The sequence below is a fragment of the Ruditapes philippinarum genome, unplaced genomic scaffold (assembly GCF_026571515.1).
Source record: "Ruditapes philippinarum isolate M1 unplaced genomic scaffold, ASM2657151v2 ctg4786_1_1_1_1, whole genome shotgun sequence".
Classification (NCBI taxonomy): domain Eukaryota; kingdom Metazoa; phylum Mollusca; class Bivalvia; order Venerida; family Veneridae; genus Ruditapes; species Ruditapes philippinarum.
The window spans coordinates 27,201-43,362 of record NW_026865212.1 but is presented as its reverse complement, the minus strand read 5'-3'; the positions used below and the strand labels follow the sequence as shown (position 1 = coordinate 43,362).

At 34.1% G+C, this 16,162-nt stretch overlaps 1 protein-coding gene across 2 annotated transcripts; it reads right to left on the bottom strand.

The window, feature by feature from the left end:
• Positions 1 to 5,061: 5,061 nt before the first annotated feature.
• Positions 5,062 to 11,346, bottom strand: LOC132728188 (baculoviral IAP repeat-containing protein 3-like). Of its 2 annotated transcripts, none has more exons than XM_060713820.1 (3): positions 11,236 to 11,326; positions 7,362 to 7,461; positions 5,062 to 6,828 (listed from the first exon to the last, which is right to left on the bottom strand). In XM_060713820.1, exons 1-3 carry the CDS (start codon positions 11,236 to 11,238, stop codon positions 6,590 to 6,592), a joined length of 342 nt encoding a protein of 113 aa, XP_060569803.1. In that variant the 5' UTR covers positions 11,239 to 11,326; the 3' UTR covers positions 5,062 to 6,589. The 2 variants fall into 2 exon arrangements, with proteins under 2 accessions (XP_060569803.1, XP_060569802.1); XM_060713819.1 differs by having other exon boundaries at positions 5,064 to 6,828; positions 7,362 to 7,473; positions 11,236 to 11,346.
• Positions 11,347 to 16,162: the final 4,816 nt, after the last annotated feature.

Below are 16,162 nucleotides of genomic sequence, written 5' to 3'. Positions count from 1 at the left end.
ACACAAAGTAGATATGTCATAATTTTTTTAAAACCGTATGTAGAAGTCGTCAGTTTCAGTTGTGTATCGTAAAAACGACTTTACGCTTCGAAATGTGCATCTTGAATTATTTGCACCGCCCTGGCGAAAATATAAAATATAACATATTATCACTAAAACTTAACCTATCCCTACATCACCATGATTATGTTATTGTAGGCAAGAAGTTATGTATATACTTTGTTCTGAAATAATCTTTGTTTGATTGCTAGTTGTTGTCAATCGAGTCATTATTAACTGGTCAACAAATTGGTCATACACAAAAGGAATCGAATTTTAAAACGCGAAGAAGAATCATTGTGATCTATTTTCTGCGACAAGAGATTGATCTTGCTATAAATTTTTCATGTCCACTAAATTCATCTTTCACAAAGGTTAATAATATTTTCATTTTTTCTGGTAGAGCTTTTTAGGTTTTAGCTCAAAGCTATTACTATGTCATTATTGTCCCCGCTCAGCAGACTGAATCGGGAGCACACGGTTAACATTATCATTATTATTCTCAACAGCAAATGTTTCTTTAAAAAGAAATAATCTATTTCATTGTCAATTGTCTAAAACATAACAAAATTAACTTGCTTATCGTACTTTCATGTCATCATTTTCCATATCAGAAGATTTAGCATAGAAAAAAAGTTTAATCATTTTGATATTGTTGTCAATGACAAGTTTGATCTATCACAAAGGAGATTCAGATCTATTTAACTGGTTTTGCAGATACAAATTTAGTCAGACACCAAATTATTAGTCAACAGGTCAATGTATAAGTTTAGCAACAATTTTAAACATGCCATTCTTGGTTACCAGACTGACAAAAATAAATCATTTTTGAATTTTCTGGTTCAGAACTTAACTAATATACTCTGCCGGTTTAGTAGATTGGTCTAGTACATTTTTAATCCTTCCGTCAAGAAATGAGGTCCTTGAGAATACACAAAAAATATCAAGTTTTAAAGTCATCATATAACACACTTTTACATATGCAACTTTACATATGCAAAAAATATGACCAATAAATCTGTAAATGACTCAAATTTGGACATTTCAAAATATATTAAAGATTTTAATGGGGTTGGGTCTAATTCCGTACCTGGGTGGCAAATTCATATTGGCAATTTGTAACTTTGGTTGAATGTTTTGGGTTTACTTCGATTTTCGGCAAATGTGCAGAAGACTGTTTGGCAAAATGTCAAATAACGCTTTGGAAAGGCACATAAAAATTAAAGATTTAGTCTGACTGACAGACTGCTTGATGAGGGTACATTCGGCCGCAAGGGCAGAAAAGCTGATTTCGCTGTCGAGTACGGACGCCGCAAATGACACCAGTCATGCCTTTAAAGGGCTAATGATGATGCCAAAATTGGTGATAATTTACCTCCATGCAATTTCAACGGAGTATCGGACAAAGCTATGAATTTTGAGCCAAAAGAAGGTCGGAGGGCAATAAGTACTTAAATGAACAGTAACCTGAGACAAAAGGAAACGGGGGTAGCCCTGAAAAGCGCTCTTACGCCTGCAATGGGCCTACCTTTAAAGTCGTCACTCTCTATGCTAGGGACTTACACATTCTAGCACACTTCACTTTCTTCGTCGTCTCTGCCCTTTTTTAGGGCCACTTCCCTTGGTTTATGTCAGAACATCGGCAGCCTTGTTGTAGGTTGCAATAGAAGCTTAACACCTAATCGACGATGTATAAGTTTGGTTGTAGAACAACAGCGCTCAGATTTTAACCAGTCAACGTGTCCGTAGTGTAAGTCAGGCAAGCTCCCAATCTTCCGCCGAAAACATGTGCTTTCTCTACAACGTGTACGCTCCGAGGGGAGATAGTCTGAAAGTCTCCCAGGTCCATGTAGCGTACCTACCAGAAGCAGGGATGGTCGATAGTTCTTTATCCAGATATTCATTACTTCTTACAACTTCCCAGGATTTAAAGATATACTATGCTCAAATATGATATCAGAACATATTAATAAGTGCTACACAGTCTCTTTGCAAATATAAAGTAAACATGTTTTGACTTCACACAAAGTAGATATGTCATAATTTTTAAAACCGTATGTAGAAGTCGTCAGTTTCAGTTGTGTATCGTAAACGACTTTACGCTTCGAATGTGCATCTTGAATTATTTGCACCGCCCTGGCGACTTCGCTTGATTTAAGTGCCACCTTACACTTTTGCATACGCAAGTTAGGAAAATAAAAATTCATTTTCATGCATCATCTCTTTTTAAGCACAATGAACGTAATCAACATGAGCATCAAATCAGTTTTTTTGTTCGTAACGGACATAAATAAATCCACGAATGCTCCCAATATTTCAATATAATGTCTAAGGTAATGTTCTTTTTTTATCGAAAATGTTTAGCATAAAATATAAAACCTCACTAAATTAAAACATTTTGTCCAACTCTTTTTTTTTAATTAAACGTTAATGATACATTTCGTACGATATTTATAGAGCTGTCCGTGGGTCACATTGAATATTAATTATTTTTGCATTTTGTTTTTAATTGGACACACCTATTGTAAAGTATAAAGTTATTTTGACGTTTATCTATGCTCACACCATTTACACTTGTATGAGCATATAAATATCACTTTAATTGTTTTGAGCAGTGAATAGTATGAAAATTGTTAGTTCAGTAAAATAACTACTATGCTATAAAATTCAGAAGCTCATCGGCTTGTTTCCAAACAAAACACAATTTGGATACAGATACAGTCACAAAAGATATAGATAACCCGCAGGTGTAGTGGTTCTGATTTCTCTGTATTTCCGTGGCCTAATTTTTAAATATGTTTCTGACAGCTAATGTGTGATATGATGGCATCGTAATATCTGACCCCTGTCAAAAGTTCAACCCATTGTTTTCTAGTTAAGAGCACACTGTCACAAATTTACATACGGGTTTCATTTTCAATATATGGACGGAATAGTACATTTCCAGGTTTTATTCTGAAATGGACATCAGTGCTAGATGTCGATTTATTATTGCTTGTCTTAACTTGCATGTTACAAATCATGAAATTCCCTACAATAATTAACTTATATTTTACGTATTTAACTTTAACAGGAGACAAAGTATATACCCCTCAGATAGCGCCTCAAAATCACTTTTGCATTGCAACAAAATACATCACGTGTTGTACTCATTATGGCAGACATGGGCTGCACGACTTTTACGCACTGTACAAAGCGCAGATTTATGTAAGCGACGTTATTTAAATTTTTTTAGCAAATATATTTTGAGTTGATTTTTGCTGAATTAATTGCAGTTTAAACTTTTGGCTTTCGTATTTTTATACGATTTAATTTTCCGTAAAATCAGTGCTTTTTAGTTTTGGTATTTGTTGTTGCAAAAGTGCAGATGTTTCCTTCTTCATCATTGTTTTGCTTTTCAAAGATTGATTGTGGAAAAAGTATCTGTGTTTTTTTCTTCCTTTTTTGACATTACTGTATTTGCATACACTTGTTGTCATATATCTTGTTATTCATGTATGCAGTGTTCATTCATGAATTTAATTTTAAGATTGTACTAGCTGCAAGGTACTTGTTATAATTATTCATTTGTGTCATTACTTTATATCAAGTTAATTAATTGATGAAATAACTTTCATATATCATTAGAACATTTCAATATCATTGAGAACTTGTTATATTACATGTGTAAAAGTAAAATTTAATTGCAGTGAGAATCCGGTGACAAGCAGGTACCGTGACACCTAATCTTTATTACATGAAACGGAGGTATGGTGTAACACAGGGGGCAGTTTTATGCCCAGTGCTTTGTACTATCATCTGACTTATGATGCTTTATAATTTTTACTTTTCGACTACAGGATAGATTCCACGGCCTAGTTAATGATTATGGCAGCTGGAAGTTTGTAGTGTACCCCGACATGATACGACAAGGATGGCTAGGAACACCTTATAACCGGAAGTTAGTGCCCGGTATAACGACTCGTTTACCCAGGAGGGTTGGAGCTAGGCTCTTGAAGATTACCGACTGCAACTAGAGTTGAAGGGTTTATCGCTCAGACTGTACCGAGCGAACATCCGACTTTCGTTCTCTTCTTGTGAATTTTGGTTGAAACTTAAAATCGATCTGAACATGGCATTGATCTTTAAATGACCTTGACCCTCAAAGTCAAATTATTAAATTTGGTTAATTTTGTTATTTATTTTCGGTTTGATTGATACTTTGACAAAACAAAACTTGCTACCAAACAATTATTTTAAGTAATTTAAATGTGACATTTACTTTGAACAGAAAACGACTGTCAATGTCAAATGATAGACTTCTCTTTTTTTGTCTGTAAAGGTCCCGGCGGAGGCTCTTGTTAAACTGAAGGTTCCATGATAACCGCTGTATGAACTATGAAAGAAGACACACGGTATTAATATAAAGGCACTATAACGCTGATCTTTTTATGTTTGATAAAAACAAAAAATTACAGGGGTACCTCAAAACTTTTAAGGAACTCTGATTTCATTAACTTGTTAATATTATAGAATAAGAGATGACGCTGCTTATTTTGAGATTGTGTTATAATGTTTAATGTAATCTTTGATTGTGAAAGACACATGTTTTCAGTTATGAACCTGGCATTTTGAAATTACTAAGAGGCATTCTTCACATTGTGAAGGGGCCTTTATAAAATCCGTGTTATATAGTGAAAAACCTTTAAAGTAAGGATACACCACATCAGTTGTTGTATGTATATCAGAAGAGGTTGATCAATTAAGAGCTTTGGACCATAACTACGAATTTAATCTCAAGAAAGTATACAAAATGCAATTTGTAATTTTTTCTTGCACATTTCTCGTTATGTATACATCAAATCAAACACACACACATCGATCGTATCTGTATTCATATTCAATAATGATGGAGGCTTAAACGCTAGAATACGGTCACTACACAAATGGTAACAAATCTATAAGTATGTCTATAGGCCAGGGATGAATTGTAAAAAAAAGACTATGAGTAATAGCAACACATTTGGTATATAATATCTTTTAATTATTTACAAAACACAACACTACAAACGTAACTTAACTTTGGTCAATCGCCCTATACCAGAATGATAATAATTATAATGAATAAATAAAAAAGACATAATAATAATAAACAAAAGCCCGGTTTGAGCCGGGTGATGCTCCCTGAATAGGTTTTGGACACAGGAAATTACACGTCTTGTAGTTTCAGAGTTATGTCCCTGGAAAAAGTTCAAAGTGCAATAATTCCAAAATTAGGCAAGGCAGAGGTACTGTTCTTTGCACTGCACTTCTAATCAATGCGATCTATCAACCTACAAAGTTTCTTGTTGATACCTCTTATGGTTTCCGAGTTATTTCCCGAACAAAGTTGAAAATGAACAAAGGGCAATAACTTTTAAATTTGGCATGGCGGAGTTCAAGTTCATGTGCACTGTACATCTATCCATTTAGATCTATATACCTACAAAGTTTCATGTTGATATCTCTTGAGGAACTCTTATTAATTAAAGTGTGACTAAAACTTTGGATTGTTACATACAACATTCCATTTTGTCAGTTAAAAATGTGAAAAGAAATAGAAACCGTGTCCAAATAAAATATTAATTTCTAGGTAAAAGAATAAATTCATGTTTGTGAGCAACAGCAAAAATACCATTCCTCGTAAAAATGCTGCTACCCTCAAACGCCACGCGAAAAAGTATTTTCCCCAACAGTAAAACACAAACCCAGATCAAATACTAGTACGATAAAACCTTTGCTACTACATCAAAAATTATTCATACATCTTTTTTTCTAATGCATAGTGTAAAAATATATCAATTGATCTTATGATCCCTTCGTTATTTACTGACCAGATAATATTGAACGTATTGATATATGGCAGAGTAAATTCATAATATAAATTTTACAAAACACAATAACAGCATATACATCCTTTCTCCATAAACTTATAATGTAAAACCTAAACTAAAACATCTCATACCTTATAAGCATGCTCTTCTTATGTCTAATGTATATATAAAAATGTAGCAGCTGAATTATTGCGAATAAGAACACTACAATGCCGATTATCAACAACCTATTATATTTTAGTAACAAATAAAAGCTAGAAACGATAAAATAAATTAAAAAAATTGAAACGATTACATAAATAACAAATAGTTAGAAACAATGAAAAAGATAAGACATTTTGAAACGATTACATAAATAACAAATGAAAGAAAATTGATGACAACATCTATATAAAACAGATCACAATTAACAGATCACAGCTATGCTTAGAGTAAAATGACTGTAAATTGTACATGCCTTATTGCAGTTTCTAATGTATGACAATAAAAGACATGACATTGTCCTATGACAACCGCGATGCACTCCACCTCTTGAATTCAACTGAAACGTGGGGGTGTCCAGCCTCTGATAGTTTAATACTTATTGTTTCATTTCTCAGAAAAGCAGATTGTTAAATAAATGTTATACAAATGTCCAAATTAATCTCAATCCTTCGTTGTTTAACGTGCGCGAGATCCAGGTTCTATGCCTGCAGTTGTCATGATCTAAATGGCAATTCCAAAATGGTTGGCACAAAAGACTTAATTTTTTTGCGGCACACAGGACAAGATGTAAAGAAATGCTGGCAATCTTGACAAACAAGTAGATGCCTGCATTCAAGAAATGTACATGCCCGCAGTTTCTGCAGGCAAATCAGGCATATAACATTGGCAGGAAGATGTTCAATTAAATGTGTAGACAACACATTAGCCGTCTCATCTCTCAACACACCAAAACCTGAAAATATAAAACCAAATATCATGGTTTTAAGCCTATGAGAAAAATACATTTTCTATTAAACATTTTGATGTTGAAAATAGATAAACCTCTGTAAAGATTATTTCAAATAAGATGACTATAACCAAATTTTTTTCGTGCGCCGTTATCATGTTACTAAGGTAACTGTATGACGATTCGTTTTCACGACAAGTAGTTTACACGACTTTTCTTTTGTTCTCTTTTTCGAGACAGATGTCACCTTCAAGAGATATATTTATTTTGGACAACCTCCGTATTTGAAATAAATATTGAATGTTGTATGCCTATAACATTAATCTTATCAAAACTGCAATAGTCCATTGTCATTGTTTGACAATTCTAGACGACTAATTTACAGATGCAGACTTGAAGTTAATTTTCAGCCGTCTTTATCTGATGCTTTGGTTTGATTGAATAAGAATCCTATTCCACATTACTTATTAATTTTAGATGTTAGAAAAGAGTACTAAAAGATAATGGCGGTTTTGCATACCAAAAATAATTTCAATTACCTTTCTCGTGGCAAATCCCTTCCCACATTTCTGAATGAGATATGCCACTTGCGCTTTCAGTGGTCACAATATTTCCATTTTCACTACGATTGTAAGGACCCTGAGAAGATTCCTGTAAATAAACACAATCCTGTTTGAATGATGTTATAAAAAACAACATTGATCATTACTACTTCACTTTTCTAACATAATAGCCAGTACACGTTATTAAACGCAATATTTCGAAAGTAAATTGCAGACATGTATTCATGTACGTAAAACAGTTTCTTATTTCGTCAGTTTAATGTGTTTTTGTTTGTTATAAATGTTTCAGTAGAGTTATCAGCACTTCCTCAACAATAGTCCAAATCAACAGCAATTAAAAAGAAGTCTGGTTCATATGATTTTGCAAGTGCTTTTATAAAGCAAATCATATAAAATTGTAATTGTCGTATTAAACATAGACAGTACTGTTTGTTTTCCCCATGGTTTAAGATAAGTAATCAAATACACGCATCTGAAGGCAAAATATTCTAGTTTTACACATCTTCGATTAGGTTTAGGGTCGTGTGTGGGTTGCGTTCATTGAACGCCACCTTTCCTTGTTGACCTTGTTAATTATACTTTTCATACGTGCGTTTCACTTTGTATTCAAACCATGAATGAAAATTTTATAAATATCGTTTTACCCTTATCTTATCTAAAATAGTTTGTAATTTTCTACCCTGATATTACTTTGACATTTGGTAAAATATAGTAAACAAGATTGTAAGGTTTAAAATTACATCGATCCAGTTAATGTCATGGTACACTTTCCCTACGCACACGAGCAGGCATATTAGTTCTTAATACAAGGAAACAATTAAATTGGATAAATTGTGTAAAAGCATTCAACTGACTAGAAAAATGGTAAGATAATTGATATTTCAATCACTTGACAAGAACCAATGACAAGTATAGGACTGCAGAAACGAAGGCATAAATGATTATGTGCAAGATTAGAATAGTGACAAAGAAAACAGTCACATGATAAATATTATGCAATTATGCATAAAAGTTCAAGGTTAATAATGTGAATTTTTTTTGTCTACAGTAAGTCTACAATAACATTCAATCTACTTTCCTTTGTTCAGCAGATTAGTGTAGCTCAAGTTTGGGCATATATCATCTTTCTCATTGGTCATCAGATTGCACAAATTCATCTCTTTATTTTTTCCTCATTATTAGCTTGAAGTGATATGGATAATATTGTATCCAGATACATTTTGTTTATACAAATTGTTACTGATAAGATGGTCAGGGTACTGTTTTGATTTTCAAATATACTTACATTATAAGAAATTGCCCCTAAACCTATATTAAAATTGAGTATCCATGCTCAATATATGTGATTTTTCTAGGAGAATGATATGCCTGATACATAAAATTATCTTGATGTATATGGATGATCGACAACATTTTCGCAAAATGAAATTCTCATTTAAATTTCTGATCACAGGACTGACAATATGTGAAAAAATATCCAAAAGTCTTATGAAACAGTTCATTTTCTTAAGAAAGCAATGTTAGTGTCATAAATAGTTGTTTAGGCAGTAGCGAATTATAGGGTTCATTGCCCATAACTATAGTTAACCATAGTGATTATTTGAAAAAAAGCTGATTATTCTATCCATAGTTTTATATAATAACTTTTTATCTATTTTGTTTTATTCATTTTAGAAAGCCAATGATGGGTAAACCCTTTAAGAAGAAACCATCAACTGAAAGATCATATGTTAAAAGAGCCAGAGGGTATAAAGAAGAAATGCTTGTCGCTTGGAAAACATTCAAAGGCACGGAGGGCATAACTTGCAAAAGAAACAAAAAGGTATCCATAAAAAAAGCTGCAGAGCAATATAACTTATCATATGGTTATTTATATAAACGATGGTCAGGTGAAGTAGATGTAGACAAAAGAAAGGGACCTTATCCAGTTTTCAATAATTATGAAGAGGCTAAAGCCATCTGGCTGAAGAAAATTGGGGTATTGGACTTAAACTATATGAGTTTCTTAACTTTGTTCAACAGATTATTCAGATTTAGAAAAGAGAAACTCCGTTTACAGGTTGAAGACTCCGTTACGACTGGTATTATGCCTTTCTTGAAAGAAATAAACATATAGCTCAACTTTGGAATGAGACACCCCTTGAAAACAACAGAGCTAAATTCACCAAAGATCCAACTGATAAATGGTACAATAACTCTAGAGACTTCCTCAAATCTAGTGATATGCTTGACAAACCCTCTAGAATAAACAATGCAGATGAGTGTGAATTTTCCTTTAAGAAGTGTTGCAGGACGAGTCATTGGGCCAAAAAATGACAGGCGCTGGCTGTTTTCAATTTCCCCATGTGTCTGGTCGAGATAAACAGTGCTTTACAGTGATGTATTGTGCAGCAACTGATGGAGTTATGCTTCAACCATTTCTTATTAATCCAGAGCCAAAACCCAGGGACTCAATCCACTAACAGGGTCAATGGAGGGAAATAAAATAGCCTACACTAAGAAAGCTTAGATGGATGTTCCAACCTTTAAGCATTTCTTGTACATTTCAACAAACATAATGTAAAGGAAACAGCAGTGATAGATTGTGTAATTAGTCATATAAGCATGTCAGTGTTTGAATATGCTAAAGTGTTGTAACGGGATAGAGCTATATCAATTAGTACCAAATGCTACTCATCTGATACAGCCTCTTTTGGATCTCTGAAGTAAAGATGGTGTCAAGTGGCACGGCAGAATAATCGTACAATTCCAGGAAATCTAATAGTAAAAGAAAACTTTGCAGCAAAACTTAAAAGATGCTTTTCTATTATAATGTAAACCTTCAACAGAAGTAACTGCAGGACTGCGTATAGGCCATGTACCAAAGATTTTCGCATGTTGCTTTCACAATGTGCTTGACAGTGGTGGAAAAATCGTTGATACTGCAACAGGTGAACCAGTTCCAAGTTTTCCACCTTGGCCAACTTCAAATGCAAAAGGTGGTGTTGTTGTTGTTATACCTCACTGTTATACACTTATTGTTGAAAATTTGGATGAAATATGTTATTTAACACACTTTCCATTATATCAGAAGTAAGTTTCATGGACATGAAAGTCCAGAACTGATAATCAAACGCATGTGATTTGAGTTTGTTTGATTTCTCTGTGATTTGTTTTAAGTTAAATGCCAATCATTGATCTGAATAAACATTGTTGTGCAATCATGTGTTATATGATATATATCCTGGGTTTACATGTAGAAAAGTTTGAAAGATTACTATCAAATGTAACAGTTTTCATACCAATAACACCAAAACATGTTTCTGAAACATGTACTTTATAAATACTAAATTAGAACGTTTTGAGATTTCCTCTCATTGACTATCACCTACATATAACATACCCCAAAAACTATCCAGTACTAACTTAACTATATGCCTAAAGATAAACAAAGAGTGTGCATGTAAGGTTAAAGTTATTGCTAAAACAAAAGTTTTAAAACGGAAGTATTTTGACTATTGGAAAGTATCGATGAGATTTTCTAAATATCATTATCAAAAACATAAGCAGAGCCAATCTCCTTAGCTATCCGCTACTGCCTAAACAACTGTAATATCCATAATTGTGAACATCCCATTTTCAGCCTATCAACTGATGTCTCAGTGAATTTAACGGTTTTTTTTCTGAACTGGTTTTCAGACAACTGCTGGCAATGTTACAAAACAGTAATATGACAAAGAAAACATTGTTGTGCAATCTTATTAATTTCCTGTTCGCGAAAACTAGTTGATTTCTCAAAACGTCAGGTAGTAAGGTGTTGAAAATGACTTACATTTGCAAAACACTAAAATTACCACATTGAGACACTTACCATTCTTGATGTCACTCTTGAAAATTGATTTAACACTTAAATACTAGTAGTATATAGCTCACGCCTTTTTTCCGCAAACACATGCAAACAAAACGTATAGTATTGACCGAGATTTTCCGAATGAACAAAATTTTGATCTCTCGGCCTTGTCAAGTTTCGTACCCTATGTTCTAAAGTAAATAAGTCACATTAGAAGTTTAATTATGGATACCGCTATCCTTGATAAATTATATTTTGTCCTGAAATTTAAACACCAACAGTATATAAGTCAAATGTGGCTCGAAATATAATATGTTACATAATGTGTTGAAGCACTGTTTAAATTAACCTGTCTACTCTTTAATCCTTCCGTCAAAAAAATGACGCCCTGGAGAATATACAAAAAACCCACTTTTTAAGTAATCATAAATTATTCAAAACTACACACTTGCAACAAATATAGTTTAAAATACTCGCACAGTTTCAAATACCGCAAATTACCCTGGAGAAGAATTATTTTCTATTGGGTCTTCTTCCGTATCTGGGTGGCACCTTCATATTGGCAATATGTCACATTGGTTGAATTTTTTGGGTTGACTTCGATTTTCGGCAAATGTGCAGAGGACTGATTTGCAAAATTCAAAATGACTGATGATATGTAGATCTCTCAGAAAATCTCAAAGCAGCTAGCTAATTTGAACGCAGACGCATTGAAAAGGCATATAAAAATTAGATTTAGTTTGACTATCTGACTGCTTTTATGTGGGTCCATTTGCCAGCAAGGTCACGCTGTCAAGTCAAGACCCCGGACATGTCACCAGTCAAGCCCATAAAGGGTTAATTTCAAAGCTCAAATTAACGGAGTTATAAGCCAAAGATATAAATTATAAATTTTGAGCCAAAAGTTGGACGGAGACCAATGAGAACCTAGATGTACAGTAATCTGAGACAAAAGGAAACGGAGGTAGCCCGATGAAATTCTGTTATGCCAGCAAAGAGCCTGCCTTTTATGTCGTCACTCTCTGTGCTAGGGGCTCACACACCCTAGCACGCTTTCTTTGTCGTCCCTACCTTCAATGTAGGGCCTCTTCCCTTGGCTAATGGCATAACATCCGCAGCCTAATCGTAGGTTGCAATAGAAGCGACGAAGGATAAGTTTGGTTGTATAACAACAGCGCTCGGATTTTAACCAGTCAACGTGAATGTGGTATAAATTTAGCCAAGCTCCTAATCTTCCGCCGATGTCCTGTTGTTTCTCTGCGACGTGAACACTCCGAAGGGAAGAGAGAAGTGTGAGCAGATGGTCGATTGTTCTGTATCCAGATATTCATAACTTCTTACAACTTCCCGAAATTTAACATAAAAGAAACAGTCAAAGCCTACAAATCTCTGGATGAATGTACAATACGTGTTTTATCATGAGATATTGCAAATTTAACTTAACACGTTAGCAGAGTCTGCCTCAGAAATACAGGGATACGTTGCCAGTGCTCACTGTGCATGCAAGAGTAGGTGCGTGAAAATTGATATATTTTTGTGATAAACTATATAAATTATGTGAATTCAAAAGCATCATTAACCGTAAATAATGTACATACATGAAGAGTTTAATGTGTATAAATTTCTAAATCCTCAAATAAAATAGAGAAAACCATTAAAGGATAATATTTGTAACACAAGGGGTTGTGTCGGGGGCACGTCGCTTTGCCTTGTTGATCTTTGTTCTCGTATTTTTTATATCACATACAAATTGGTCTCTATAGTATTTATTACTGTAATTTCCATAATGATTGAAAATGCAAACATCCGACCGGCGATTGAAATACTTACGACATCGCTTTGGTACATTCCTAATAAAGGTGGCTTTAGTTGTACCAGTTCATGTTAAATGTTGAATTCTGCTTAGGCCAGTGCTAGGGGGCTTGACACTGACTGTACCTGACAGTACCGTCCATGAACAGGCTCAATCAAACGGAGCCTGCAATATTTTCAATTTTGCAGTGTTGGTCTTTCTTTGGGGATTCTTTTTTTCTCTATTTTATCGCCAATTGTTTGTGCCGTGTGGAGGCTGTAAAAAGTCGCCCTGTACATTCAATCAGAGATGTTATATTTCCGATCCTTAAAGATCGTTCAGCACGACATTATTGTTGTACTTTAGTTGGAAATTTAGTTCTTTCTATTCGGCTATTTTCTTTTTGAGTGGTTCCAGTATTCCTACTTTGAATACTGTTGAATCACCATTAGGATATGTGACCTGCTTTTTAAGTTTGTCGTTTGACGTCATATCTGTGATATGCAGGTCTCATAACCTCTGATCCCCTTTCAAAATTCCATTTCATTGAGTTCTGTCCATTGTTTTTTCGTTTAGGGCTCACGCATTTTTTCTTAGGGACCATATGCCGCTTTTCATGGAATTGCACTTACATTTCACATTTAAGGTGACATGATAACCGCCATATGAACACATCTGCGGATGTTTCAAAATTCAAAATTATACCAGTTCATGTTAAGTGTGGAATTCTGCTTAAGCCGGTGCTAGGGGTCATGGACGGTAGTTTGTACTTAACAATACCATCAATGAACAGGCTCAATCAAACCGAGCCTGCAACATTTTCAATGTTTCCGTGTTTGGCTTTCTTTGGGGATTCTTATTTTCCTATTCAGTCGCACCAGTAATAAATAAATATGTGCTGCAATTGGTTGATTATCCCATTCTGAAATGCGTCTCACACATGTTCCATAGCATTAAGGTGGGAGGAACGTGCTAAGAATTGCATTTTGTAAAGGTAGTCCATCTAGGGCATTGCTCTGCATTAAAATAAAAGTATCACCTACAGCTCAAAATCCATGTAGTTCCAATCCCCGTACCGTTTACCTGGTGTCCACACTCGTGTTTGCTTATCACATGTAGATAAACGGAATCAACTATCGTCAGTAAATGCACAGATTCCTTATCTCGTATTCTCCAGTTTAGATGGTAACGGCAGAGTCCTGTCTCCTGGTTCGATGCACACGTGTTAAAATATGACCGGTTGCTAGAAATCTAGCATTCATAGAATTGTTGTAGTATTAGATGGATGCCTTTTGTCCGATGACCAGCTGAAACTGAAACTTTACTGTACATTCTCTACGGATCGTCATGCTGAGATCTTCAGTTTCAGTTGTGCATCGTAAACGCCCTTGACCACGACGTCTTGTATAATGCCACGTCCCTAGAATCGCGTCCACAACCTTGTGATGACGCCCCTCTACTCTTCAAGTGTTTTAGCCACATTACCCTGCTAATGTCCATCTTGATCTCTTTTCAAGCACAATGAACATGACCAACATGAGCATCAAATCGGTTTTACACCTTGTTTGTAACGGACGTTAATAAATCCACGAATGTTCCCAATATTTCAAGAAAATGTCTATAATTATGTTGATATACCAATTATTGATATCAAAAATGTTAAGTATAAAATATGAAACCTCACTAAATTAAAACATTTTGTCCCACTCCTTTTTTAATTAAGCGTTAATGATACATTTCGTACGATATTTATAGAACTGTCCGTGTTTAATTGAATGTAAATTATTTTTGCATTATTTTTTTTTAATTAGACACACTTATGGCATAAAGTTCTTTTATCTCTGCACTCACCATTTACACTTGTATGAGCATAATATCACTTTAATTGTTTTGAGCAGTGTATAGTATGAAAATTGTTAGTTCAGTAAAATAATTCAGTATCTCATCGTCTTGTTTCCAAACAAAACACAATTTGGATAAGATACAGTCACAGAAGATATAGATAGCCCGCAGGTGTAGTGGTTCTGATTTCTCTGTATTTCCTTTAAGGTCGTTCAGCACGACATTATGTTTGTGCTTGTGATATCTTAAGCTCTTTCCATACCATTTGTTTTTTTCTTTTTTCTAGTTGGGTGGTTCGATGATAATGAATGTTATCACAATAAGGATATGCCTAGTGGCCTGATTTTAAAATATGTTTCTGACAGCTAATGTGTGATAACCTCTGACCCCTGTCAAAAGTTCAATCCCTTGTTTTCTAGTTAAGGGCACACTGTCACAAATTTGCATACGGATTTCATTTTCAATATATGGACAGAATAGCACATTTCCAGGTTTTATTCTGAAATGGACATCAGTGCTAGATGTCGATTTATTATTGCTTGTCTGAACTTGCATGTAACAAATCATGAAATTCCCTACACTAATTAACTAATCTTTAACGTTTTTGATTTTAACTGGTGACAAAGTAGATACCCCTCAGATAGCGCCCCAAAAACACTTTTGCCCTTGCCCAAAAAAAATACCCTCACTGTTTTACCATTATTTTAGGGGTGGGTTTTTAAAACTTTTTTCGGGCTGAAACCAAAAACGCCCCTCAACTTTCATTCCTTTGCGGCATTGTACAGGACATTATTTTCCATTAGGAGTAAGTTAATTTCTATAGATTTATGTAAGCAATGTTATTTTAATTTTTTTAGTTAATATATTTTGAGTTTCTTTTGCTGAATTATTTGCAGTTTAAAATTTTTGCTTTCGTATTTTTATACCATTTTATTTCCCGTAAAATCAGTAGTTTTTATTTTTACTTGACATTACTGTATATGCATACACTTGTTGTCATATACATGTATCTTGTTATTCATGTATGCAGTGTTCATTCATAAATTTTATTTTAAGATTGTATAGCTGCAAGGTACTTGTTATAATTATTCATTTGTGTCATTACTATCAATATCAATTTAATTAATTAAAAAAACAGCTTTCATATATCATTAATACATTTCAATATAATTGAGAACTTGTTATATTACATGTGTAAAAGTAAGAATTAAATGTAGTGAAAATCCGGTGACAAGCAGTGACTGCCGTGACACCTAATATTTATTACATGAAACGGAGGTATTGTGTAACACAGGGGGGCAGTTTTATGCCCAA

Coding starts and splice junctions, on each gene's coding strand:
- LOC132728188 (XM_060713819.1), bottom strand. Junction 6,829..7,361: donor AGGGATTTGCCACGAGAAAG/GTAATTGAAATT, acceptor TTATATTTTCAG/GTTTTGGTGTGTTGAGAGAT.